The 13,300-nt window shown below is 32.8% G+C and overlaps 1 protein-coding gene across 1 annotated transcript; it reads left to right on the forward strand.

Annotated features, from left to right (window-relative positions):
- Positions 1 to 8,166: 8,166 nt before the first annotated feature.
- LOC107919537 (serine/threonine-protein phosphatase PP-X isozyme 2) lies at positions 8,167 to 11,423 on the forward strand. The gene is made up of 8 exons (XM_016848981.2): positions 8,167 to 8,492; positions 9,296 to 9,448; positions 9,528 to 9,590; positions 9,668 to 9,753; positions 10,156 to 10,231; positions 10,312 to 10,580; positions 10,655 to 10,733; positions 10,964 to 11,423. The coding sequence occupies exons 1-8, from the start codon at positions 8,352 to 8,354 to the stop codon at positions 11,012 to 11,014; spliced, it is 918 nt and encodes a 305-aa protein (XP_016704470.1). The 5' UTR covers positions 8,167 to 8,351; the 3' UTR covers positions 11,015 to 11,423.
- Positions 11,424 to 13,300: the final 1,877 nt, after the last annotated feature.

Consider the following 13,300-nt stretch of genomic DNA (forward strand, 5'->3'; position numbering starts at 1 on the left):
TACGCCTTGTTCATGAATTTCCATTTTAATACGTCTTCAAATTAAATTATACATTTCTAAATGGGATTTGTGGCGTTTTTATAAAATTTTAATTTTTTTTATTTTTATGACCTTTAGTGGTGTTTTTGGTGAAAGCGCCGTTAAATGTCATGTTTTTTAGCAGCGTTTGTGGGAAAAGTGTCGCTAAAGGTCATGTTCTTTAGCGGCATTGTTTATAGCAGCGCTTGTAAATGCATCGCAAATAGTGTTACCGGCGCTTATAAACGCCGCTAAAGGCCTAAAATAATGCCGCTAAAAGTCTGTTTTGCTATAGTGAGGAATAAAATGTTGGATCTGGTGCCCTAAGTGTAGTATATTTGTTTGTAAACTTTTAATTTTTTTGAATAAAATAGTTAATAAAACAGTTCATGGATTACATTATTATACTTTTTTATAATTGTCCTCATGTGGTTTTTGTATGCAAAGAAAAATAGGAGTAAACATTGACTCATTGGTTGTCTATTGATTAAACTAATACTAAGCGGTATTACATGGTCAGATCGTAATATGGAAATATAACTTATATTAGTAGACAAACCTAAACATATTCTTAGTCTAATTGGAAATGAGTAAAACGATTGAAATGTTAATATGTTGTCTATCAAGTCTAATTTCAAAAATGCATTGTCTTGGGCATCAGAGCGGATGACTCTTAAAAGATAGAGATATAGATGTGGTTAACTGGATTAACAGTAAATCAGACCGGATCCAAGAAAAATAGATCCTGATCTATTTATGGATTTATTCACTTGTAACATTCAAAGTGTGACATACATTAATCCCAAGTGGATAATGAATTATGTATGCATAACTTTTATACTTTGATATAAGTAAAAACTTAGTTCAAATAGATAAGGAATCGAGTATACGACTTCTGTAGTATGTAGCGTTATTCACAACAGTGGAATTCATAGCCCGAGATATGGGTAAATGATATCCGCTCATTGGCATTACATGGTTGATGAAAATTAAATGTGATCATGGGTCATTTGCCTTTGTGATGAATGGCTTGATTACTATTTGACGGCAATTGACTTTTCATGAAAGAAGATGTAATGGTTACCATGAGATGAAATATGATCATATTGGGAAGATTGATTTATCCTAAAGAGATTAAGGATACCCTATGAGTGTAACACACTTATGACAAGGTCATTGGACGAACACTGATCGATTTGCTTTCGTAACGGTATGTCATTAGGGAGAGGTTAGTCACGATACTATCGTGGAATGATTTTGTAACTAAATGAGTTTATAATTAATAGGCGAAAAGTTGAAATTTAATTATAAATCATTTGATCCCTTATTGATATGTCCAATTGATCCCTCCGCTAGCTCATTGAAACTAGAGATGAATTGCATGTTGAATCAAATGAACATAAATGAATAGAAATGATAGAGTTGGAGAAACGAGAAACATTTGAAAATGAATTTATGGTTTTCAAATTAAATGAAGTTTGAAAATGAAAATAAATTATTTGGTCATAGTAAATCCGTTAAATGTAGAAATATTAAATATATTTTCTCATAGATTCTTTTATGGTAAGACGTCATGATTTTAACGAAATTAGAAATGAACCGAAAAAATTATTTAATTGGAAAATTTAATTTATTTAAATTAATTTAAGATGTTTACTTTGGAAAATAGAAAAAAAATATCAAATTGGGTTGAATTATAAAATACTGGGTCAAAAGTCGAGGAAGTACTTGTAATTAGATATGATATGGGAGAGGCCCAAAAGAGGGACAAAAAACCCTAGCTTGTTTAACTAGGGTTGCCTCCCCATGAACTCCTAAGAGTTCGTTTTTTTTAAATAGATTTCTACAATTCAACAAGGGTTTTATCTCTTTTTTTTATAAATAGATGGCACTGATAGATTTAAAAATACAACTTTAGGATTTTATTATTTGACCACGAATTGACGTGCGAGCGTCGGGGCTTTATAAATATGCAAATAACTATATTAATTAAAGTGCAATATCTGTAAGTATACAAGTCAAATTGTAATATAGTTTTAGTTTTACAACGGAACATAAGGATGTATTCCGAGGATCGTACCCAAGAGAAGTTTGATTAAATTAAATTGCATTTACAAACTACTAAGTCTAAACAGTACTAACTTAATCATTATAGTACGATAGAAAAATAAATATTATATTTAAGAGCATAAAATATAAACTAAATAACAATCGAAATTCAATCAAATTATGCAAGTAGAAAATTAACTCACTTCCCTATTTGTAATTAACTTCAGATTTAGGTTTTATTGACTAAGCTAGCAATTAACTTAATTATTACCTTTCGGCATTAACTAAGTTAATTGGTCGACTTAATCTACTTATCTTTCGACCTTACAACTTAAATTGGGTGTAACGCCCCGATAGTTAAGAGTGACAGAAAGTGAGGTTCAGGACTCTATTTCCGTAAAACGAACCCGTAAATATTTTTATTAAATATTTATGAAGTTAGTTTAGTAGTGAATTAGATTTTGGTTAAATAATTTTCGTGAAATTAGGAGTTGTTTAGATACAAGGACTAAATCGCGTTAAAGTTACAAGTTGAATTATAGATTGATATAAACTAAAAAGACTAAAGTAGCAAATATGCATTTATTTATATGGTAGCATTAATGAGTGTACATTATATATATGTTATAATGATAATAATAAGATTAAATAAAATGAATCTAATATATATAAGTTATAATAATAGATAGTGCTTTGAAACAAAACCAAAACTATTTTCTTTTATTTTAACATGCAAACAAATTGAAAGAAAGAAAGAAAAGGATAGAAGAAGAGGTCGATAGAATTAAGTGCTTAAAACATTCAAACTTCAATTGGTTAGTTAATTTAATCATTTTTCTTATAATTTTTATATTTTTGGAATTTTGGTACTTATAGCTATCCGACCCATGTTATAATTTTTAGTATTGTTTAAGTTTGTAGATGTTGTCATTGTTGAATAGTTTAAGTATTAGGGATTAATTTGATAGATTCTAAAATTAAAAATGAAAAAAGGGCTAAATAGTGAAGTTAATTGTTGATTTTGAGTAATAGGGACTAAATTGTGAAAAATTTGTAATATAGGGGTAGAATTGAAAATAGGGAGCTAAATTTAGCTTAGTGTAAAATTAGTATAAAAATTTGAGGTTAAATATGGGTATTAAAATTAGTCTCAATTTAGGGACTAAATTGAAGATTAAGCAAAATATGGTGTAAAATTTAAAATTTAATGAAAATTGAGTTGTTTATTATTAATCTATCGTAGATATTTTATTTCGTAGCAAACGTCGTCCTAGAATCCTCGAGTAAGAAATGGAAGGACAAGGTTGACGTGGAGTAGCTCGGAATATACGATTTGTATTTCTATTATCCGAATTAAACTAAAAACTGTTGCATGTTGATATAATTGTCATGATAAGCATTAAGATGAGATTTGTTATTCGATTGAAATATTAGAATCGATGGTTGTTTATGAAAGCAAATGTTACATAATTGAAAAATATGTGTATTGAAAAATTATGGTTGCTATCAAATTTAATTTATGATGTATGTGTGTTAATGTACATATATGAAATCGGAACATTGGTTGCATTGAGAAGTGAAAGGAAACCTTATTAATTGTTTCGGGCTAAGTCGAATATAGATGGCATGCCATAGGATAGGAAGAGTTCAGAGAATTATTCGACCTTGAGTCGATGAGGAATTGGGTGCCAATTTACTTCTGTTTAACCAATGTGACACTGGATGTCAACTTGTATAGCGCTGGGCGCAATTATTACTTCAAATTTATTAGATGAGGCACTGGGTTCCAAACTAGTGTGTTGGTTGGATCCGTGTATCCGTCCGAGTCCGAGTCGTGTTAATAGGGGAAATTACATGATAAAATTTATGTGTTGATATTGAGATGACAAGGATGAGAAATGAAATGACTAAATAAGATATGAATATTGAAATGAATTCATGTATTGAACAAAAAGATGAACCATGCTATTGCATGAGTTGAAATTATAAAATGCTATATGAAATGCCATTGTCATGTACTTGAACATGTGAAATCTAGTGGATGTGAAAAAAGAATGAGCAAAATTATATTATTAAATTGAAACATACGTTCATAACATTACTTGTTGCATTCTTACATTTTAATTACTCATATCAAGTTTAAATTGTTCGGATTATAGAAATACCACTAAGTTATACTCATGTGCGGTTTTGTTTTCTATACGCAGGTTAATGGTTAGATACCTTCAGCTTATCGTTGACTCAACATCCAATGACGATTCCGAACTTAAGTGTAGTGATGTTTTATTTTGTAATGGCATGTACCTAGGGGGTCTTTTGTTGATGTTGTTTATGATGTGACGATATTTTTGTTTTCTAATGAAATGATGGTTAATTGTTTATATATATATGGTTATGGTTGAGGCAATATTGGTATGGTAGCTTAGCCTAATGTTTGGTACGTGTTTAGCTTAAAATTTCGTAATTTAAGTAGCTGAAAGTTAGTTCAATTATGGAAAATTTGGTATAGAAATTTTGAATGGTTGATGCTTTGTTAATATGTTTGAAGATATAAAATGTGGTAACAATGAAGGTATATTGGTTGGGCATATTAGATGATTAATTTGGCATATTTTGAGCATGTTTAATTGTGTTTTTAATAGGTTAAATGGTTGGTAATTGAGTTGTTTAGTGTCCAAGTAAGCATGAAATGATAAACTTGAGTTTTAAGGTACATTTCGTTAGAGTATGCCCAAAGATCAATCATGAGATGATTGTAATAACATACTTGATTTATCATGTTTATTAATATAAGGTGTTACCATTATTATTTCAGTTTCTTTTCTGTGTGTATAAATAAATTGTTTTATAATAATATCCTGAGAATAATATGATTATTCTTAAAAGATCCTTAGTCAAGTATTATTGTTGGCTAGGACAACAATAATGCGTTAAGACTAACATGTAGTTGATTGATGATAAAGAGTTGTTATTGATATGGAATGTCAAAATCGATGCATGAATATGTGTGTTAGAGAACAACCTATTGAACTAACCCGTTATGAGTAAGTTTCTTGGATTATTATGTAATTGCCACAACATTAATCATAGTGATTAAAATGTATATGATCCTCAGACTTGAGACTATCATAATCCCAACATCGTGAGTTGTATATTTTGATACAGTCAAACGTACACCGTAACTAGTTGTTCTATAAAGGCTGATGTTGGATATACCACGATCTGTATAGAGGGATATGGTTGATCGATATAGGATAAGTCCCTCCTACATAATGGGAGCAATATCTTAGGCCACTTGATTGAGTGAGACTAGAAATGCATGGTCATGCTCAAATAAGCTGATATAAGATGTCATACTTATTTGTATATCATAGTCTACTTAAGATATCAAGGAACATGGAATGGACTACGCAAGTGTGACTATTCCATGACTTGTGTCCAATCCAGAGGTAAAGGACTTAAGGATTATTGCATGAAAGGTTAATCATAAAAGGTTATGTCGAATCATGATTTCTCGTGACTTAGGTAGCAATGATGCATTGCTAGGTGCCATTCATTGTTTGTAACATTGAAATCGTTCTAATGTTACTGCTAACGTTACAAGAACCTACAGGGTCACACCCTATAGTTGAAATGAACGGAAGAAAACATAGTTGGTGTGTTTGGTTGTCGCTTGAATTAAATTAATTATAGAATTAATTTAATTGAGTAATCAAATATCGAATGCATTATATGTACAAGGTTGTTGTACGCATAATGAGAACATGAATTTGGTTCGTATATAAATTCAAATAAATATATAGTTTACCGAAATAATTATTATAATTAATGTAATTATAATTTTCGGTTTAAAAATATTGTTATATTTATTTAATTTCTAGAAACCCTAAAAATAGATATAAAAATCCCATTTTTCTTTGTTTGGGGTCTAACAACCATCAAAGCAAAGTCTTCTTCAAAAATAGTTTTAGGGATTCCTTCCGTTCATTGTCAACAAGGTGGACTATGTAGAGGCCGGAGTCATAATAGATTGTGGCTTGGTTCGATAGTAGATTAGATTGCTCGTTGCCGAGGCGTCGCTGTCTACTCAGAATAAAGATTCGGTAATTTCGAAACCTTTATTTCACTCTGATTCGTTCCTCACACATGGATTCATGGTTAGGATCGCCGGATGTTTTATTTTTCCGTAGTGCCGTAAGGGTGCCGGTGTTCTAACACATTTAGGTACACACGGCCTGGGATACGGTCTGTCACATGGTCGTGTGTCACACACGGGCAACACATACAGGCGTGTGTTCTGAATGTGTTGAAAAATAGTATAGGTGTAGTTTCCACACGGGCTGACACACGGTCGACGACATGGCTGTGTGAGATTAATTCGCGAGGTACACGGCCCAAGCTCCCGGACGTGTAGGATAGTCACACACCCATTTCAAAAGCCACACGGTCTGACACATGGATGTGTGACCCAAGTCAGTGAGTTATACGGGCAGAGACACGGGTTGAGACACAGCCGTGTATCTCAACTTCAAAAGTCACATGGTTTGGGGCGTTCCACACGGCCGTGTGACCTCTATTTCTAGAATTTTTGAAATTTTCTCTAAACTTTCAAAATTATTTCAAATTAGCCCCTTTCTGTTTATAGGCTATTTTAGGGTCTCGTAGACTCGTATTGAGGTCTGTAAGAGTATTTTTACTCTGATTTTGAATTAAATAGAAAACCTAAATTAGGTGTAGTAGGTCATTCTACTAATAACATCGAAGGTAGTAATAGTAGTAGTCGAAGTATGGTTCAATACTCTGATGCTAACAATTGAAATAGTCTTGTTATGTATCCAATCTCTAACTTTTAAGAGGGGATAAATAATGTTAAGAGTGTAGACAGTGGAAGACCAAGTTTAACATTGCATAGCATGATTCATTAATCGACTATATAAGACACTATTATGAAAGTATTAGGTTGGCATGATCCGCCCCTGTATAATATATTGTTGTTAATAGTTAGCTTACACCATTGCATGATGTTAATAAATGTTCTGATTGATTAATAATGCCCATGACCCTAATCCGATGATGAAGAGGGGTTAAGGGTGTTACATTGGGATAGTTAAGGGGTGTTCGGTAGACTATTCTTTTGACTTTATTTACTTAATTACTTTTTAGGGTTGTCAACCCTAGGGTTTAATCGCACTTAACCCAATTTTACTAATTCTGGGTAAACCCTAAACCTTTAGCTAATCACTCCTACTTTTGCTCGTAAATATCCCTAGGTTTTTAGTTCATGACCATTCTAGATGCACAATTCCCTAACTGTATTTCAAACATTCAATTGAAAGCGAAAATAGAAAGAGGGAAAAGAGAATATAAATCCATTGATGAATCGTTGAAGTGTGATCAGAAAACCCATGAAGAATATGTGGATGTTAAATTGATCAAAGCAAGAACAAAAATAAACGAGTAGAAATATTGAAGAACAGAAAGATAAACTAAAATTGAATTGAAATTAAAGTTGAAGAGAAAAATCCCTCAAATAAAACCCTAATTTAAGAACAAGAAAATTAACTAAAGAAGTGAAGTCCCCTAATCAGGTCCTGAGCACTAATATTTATAGTCTTCCTGTTAAAAGACCAAATTAGGTCAATTGAAGGCTACTAATCATGTTGATTTGTAGTGTACGGACGAAAAGCACTTTTAGCCGATAATTGAGTCTCGTCGGACTGGTGTCGCAATAATATTAAAATTTATAATTTGGAATTAATTAGACTTTTAATGGACTTAAAAAATTAAAATTGTTTATGAATAAAAAACTGATAAGAAAAGGAAGAAAATTTGTTATTAATGAAATAAAGAAGAGGCACTAATCCCATAATGGGGAGGAAATGAAGCATAAAACCAAAAAATGTATTAGAGCGAGCAGTAGAATACCAAATATCAACAATGAAATTCTTCCGACAATATGGACCGGTTATCTTGCGTCCCTTCATATTCTCATCAATTGGTCATTGCTTGACAATACATTTTCAAAAGAAAAGACGAAGAACTTCGGGTAAATTTTGGAAATTACCTTAAATACAATACCTAAACTAGTAAAGCAACAACACACGAGTGGCACCATAGCAAAAACCTCAAGTAAACAAATAGAAACTCCAAAAAGGAATCGAACCGCCCTTCTAAAATAATTTCACCAACTCCTCAGTTAACGAAAGGCCCCCAAGATTCATAGATTTAGGAGGCTTTTAGCCTTTGAACCTCCTCTAACTATTGGGTCTTCTGCAAACCAAACCATGTCTGACCTAGACAGGCAAATAGAGCAGCTAAAGAAGTGTGAACCCTTGAAAGAATCCGAAGTGAAAGCTCTTTGTCTCAAGGCCATGGAAATCCTTGTTGAAGAGAGTAATGTTCAAAGGGTCGATGCCCCTGTAACTGTAAGTTTTTTACATGTTCTTAAAGTTGGGTTATATATATTTATTGGTGGTTTGTTTTAGGCTATGGGTTTTTTTGGGGGGTGTTTTGGTTTAGTGAAAGTAATGGTTTCAGCTTTGTGTTAATTGGTTATAGGAGTTTATCCGATTGTTTTGGTTATTGGGATTTTTGCTTTTTCATTTTTATTCACATTTTAAGGCTTGGTGCTTATGGGTATGAATTATAATGTCTATTTGTATCCCGGTCAAGAAATGAGACGGGATTGACTAGGGTTTTGGAGGGGAGGAGAGTTGATTGAAGAAAATAGGCCTTTTTCTTTTACAGGACTAGAAGCTGGGAGGGGTTCTGTTAGAATGATTGGATTTGGTTAAAAGGAACCAAAGAAATAAAAAGTTTATCTATTAGAGAATTAAACAAGGGTGGAAGTCAAATGATGGAAGTAGGATTTAGGGTCCTTAAAGTTTGGCCAAGTTAGAAAATATATACGGTGGTGACGAGTTTTTATATCAATGGAACAGTACTTCTAGGGGCATTAGGTTGTTTTGACTCTCTTAAATGTAAATACTATCCTTTCCTTCCTCGTGAACTTTTGCAGGGTGTTTTGCTGGATTAATGTAAGTCTATGGTATACGATGTTTGTACATTTGTACAATGGAGGATTAGGTCACTGTTACTTCCGGTGAAAGCTTGGGCTGGGAATATAGCTACCTGGAAACAGTTTATAGAAATTGTGAATCTGTTTTTAATCTGGATGCTAACCTTATGCAATTCAGAAAACTTATATTACTTCTGATTTTTTGCATAGATATGTGGTGATATCCATGGGCAGTTTTATGATATGAAAGAGCTTTTTAAAGTAGGAGGTGATTGCCCTAAGACAAATTATTTGTTTCTTGGAGATTTTGTTGACAGAGGGTTTTACTCCGTGGAAACCTTTCTCCTTCTATTGGCCTTGAAGGTTAACTATAGATCACCATGTTCTTTCAGAAAGGCTTTTTGAAATTTTCTTCTTCATCTGATAATTTGAGTGTCATCAGGTCAGATATCCGGATCGCATAACACTCATTAGAGGGAACCATGAAAGCCGTCAGATCACACAGGTTAAACAATTTTATTTTGACCTCTGTGTTAGATTATTGTATTTTCAGAGTGTTCAATTACTGCTATTTCTTGACAGGTATATGGATTCTATGACGAATGCCTGCGTAAATATGGCTCGGTGAATGTTTGGAGATATTGCACTGAAATCTTTGATTACTTAAGGTTTGCCTGTTTTTCCATTATTTGAATGTATAAATTATCAAGGGCAGCTGCAGTTGCTAGGGGCAGTGATGTTTCAGTATTATCAAGTGGCAATATAGTTACTTTTTATAGGGTTGGTTTCATACTGTATCTTTGATGTTTTGTTATAAAATGATCAGTTTTGTGCCACTAAAGAATTATGGAGGGAGCTATTTAGTTGCTTATAAATAATCAGTTAAATCGAATTTGAAAAATATTACTGTTCCAGATTTGTTGTCTGGATTAAGTCCCGTTGGTTCTCAGCTTACAATGCCCTTTCTTTCGGTCCCTTTAAGTTACATGCTGCGCAACCTATATTATTTTTTGAATACGTATATTGTCTTTTTCTGATGATCTTTTATCTTGTCGATTATTGTATGCTAGTCTTTCAGCTCTTATCGAGAACAAAATCTTTAGCGTCCATGGTGGTCTCTCTCCTGCAATATCTACTTTGGATCAGGTCTAGGAAGCAATCTTGAATTATTTGGTAATTTTCTTCCAGAAGCTTTATGTTTGCAATACTAATACAATCTCTTACAGATTCGAACAATTGATCGGAAGCAAGAAGTACCACATGATGGTGCCATGTGTGACCTGTTGTGGTCTGACCCTGAGGATATTGTTGATGGATGGGGTTTGAGTCCCCGTGGTGCTGGTTTCCTGTTTGGCGGCAGTGTTGTCACTTCGTTCAACCACACAAACAGCATTGACTATATATGCCGTGCACATCAATTGGTTATGGAAGGATACAAATGGATGTTTAATAACCAGATAGTTACAGTCTGGTCAGCTCCCAATTACTGTTATAGGTAATTTATCAACTTGAGATTTCCATTTCCATTTCCATTATGCTGCAGCTTACAGGTTCTTTCATGTTGCATAGATGTGGTAATGTTGCTGCAATTCTCGAGCTGGATGAAAATCTTAACAAGCAGTTTCGCGTGTTTGATGCAGCACCTCAGGTTGGTACTAACTTGAAATTGATTCCAAATGCAAGAAAAAAGAAAAAAAGATAGCATAAAACTATTCAGAATTCTTTTTTTTTTTTTGTCATGAAAGATGTTACAATCTGTGCCATATTACCGACCGCTGTAATAAGTGGTGTCTATTCAAAGTTTTTCTTCTCACTATGCTTGCATTGTTGGATAAGTAGATTAGTAGTATGGCTTACTGAAGTTCATTATCAATGCAGGAATCAAGAGGTACTCCTGCCAAAAAGCCTGCTCCCGATTACTTTCTATGAAACAGATGTGAAGCTTTACCTTTTCTAGTTAATTACACTTAAATTGATCAACGAGAGGATTTCAGTCACTCGACGCATATGTTCCACCTATAGTAGCAGAACGATATTCAATGGATAGGCTGCTCGATGATTATCGAGAGTTGCACTTTCAGTTTGTAATTGTTGGGCTTGCCTTTGACGAATGTGCGCTTGTTGTAATTGTATTGTGTTAAGTAGCTGTTCTGTGCTACCGAGTCCACGGCATATTACGTTGTAATTTTAGTGCTGGAAGAGTAAGAGAGGGTAAGAGGGAGAAAGAGTAGAGACATTGATTCTGAAGCGAGAATTCGATTAGGAACAGTCGGAGAGTGAGCTGTTGCAACTATGATTCTTATATGAGAATTTCTCAATTTGGTTTTGTTTCATCAAATCTTTGGCCACATAAGCTTATTTGTTAAGCACTACCATGTTTCTTTGTTTCATATGTACAAGACCCTGGATGAATGTGCATCTTCTTTTTTCTCCATTTTTTGTACTTCACAGTCTGCCGATGATCAGTCGATTGGCATTTGAATTGCCATTCAGACTTGAGTGGAAGATCTAAAGAATATGTTGATGTTGTAGTTTCTGAATCTCTCCTAGAATTGGTGCAAGTTTTCAATGGACGGTCTACCAAGTAACAATGGAGTGCAGTGTCCCTTCAGAACAAGCAACAGGCAATCTATTAATTCTGCACTCATACGTAGACCTTATCACAATGGAAATATGAAATAACAAATTATCAAGAATGTTTGCTAGGAATAAATTGATAATTAGTTTAATATTGTAATTTGATTAAAAAACGTAATTGAAAAGGATTTTTTAAAAATAATTTTATGTTATTGCTTTCACTGTTTTGCGAAGAATAAAGAAGATATAAAATTTTATATTTGAACAATACCAATGGAAGGTTGGAGAGTTGATAAGAAAGTTTGGCGGCGGGATGATGATCCACTTGACGTCGGAGATGAGCCCTTTGATGCACCGGTGATCAAGATGCAAGAATATAACTTGTATTAGTAAGTAATCTAAATAGTCTGTAGTCTAAATAATTAAAATTAAGAAATTTGATTCAAGAGGTTATTATATTGTTTATCAAGTCTAATTGGGAGGATAGTTTATCTTAGGTATTGAAACGGATGACTCCTAGAAATATAGAGACTATATGTGGTTACCTAAACTGATAAAACATTATATAGGACCCAAATTGAATTTACCGTAGATCCGTTTATGAATTTATTTATTTGTGGCATTCATAGCGCGACTTACATTAATCCTAAGTAAGTAACTGACTATGTATGTGTAACTTGTATACTTTAATATATTGAAAGTCTGAGTTCAATTGGTAATAAAATCGAAAGTTGGTATGTTGAGTATACGATTTATGTATGACATAACTTTACTTACAATAGTGGAATTCATAGCTCGATGAAGGATAAATAATATACTTTCATTGGCATTGCATGATTGATGAAAAGAAACGGGGCCATGAGTCATTTGTTTAAGATGAATGATTTTATTACTATGTGTTTGTAATAGATTTTTTCACGAAAGGAAGATGTAATGGTTAACATTAGATAAAATAGGATCATATAAGATGAACTAATCTAACCCAAAGAGATAAGTATCCTATGAGGGCAACACAATTATGACGAAATCATTTGACAAACAAATCATAAATTGCTTTGTAATGGTATACAATAAAGGAGAGTTCAATTATGATGCTTTTAGTGAATTAACTTCATGATTAAATAACGTTGTAATTAAAAGACGAGGAATTGGAACTTAAATACAAATTATTTGAGTCCTAAAGCATATATGTCCAATCGGTTTTTCGACTAGCTCAACACAACCCTTTACAGATTGCATTTGAACTGATTTGTTGAATGAATGTGACGAATAAAGAATTAGGTTGCATGTATTACTATCCATAATGAATGCATGAACCAAGAGATGACTTAGTGATTGTAATTAAATAAATGAAATTCAAAGTGAAAATTAAATTAAGTAGTCATCGTAGTTTTACAGAATAAGATAATTAAATTTATTTTCCTTCGATTTTAATTATTGTTTTCTTTGCTAAGTTTTTAATTTAATTTAGTTTTTAGTTTTATGAGAACGTGGGATCAGATTTACTTTACTTATTTTTTTATTTAAGAAATGAAATTATAACCTATCCTTGTAAATATAACGCTATTGACTACAGTGATTCGCCTTCCTAAACTCAAATCATACCACATGCTAATCTTGATTAAAATGTCTAAAGAG

Source organism: Gossypium hirsutum, chromosome D13 (assembly GCF_007990345.1).
Source record: "Gossypium hirsutum isolate 1008001.06 chromosome D13, Gossypium_hirsutum_v2.1, whole genome shotgun sequence".
NCBI classification, from domain to species: domain Eukaryota; kingdom Viridiplantae; phylum Streptophyta; class Magnoliopsida; order Malvales; family Malvaceae; genus Gossypium; species Gossypium hirsutum.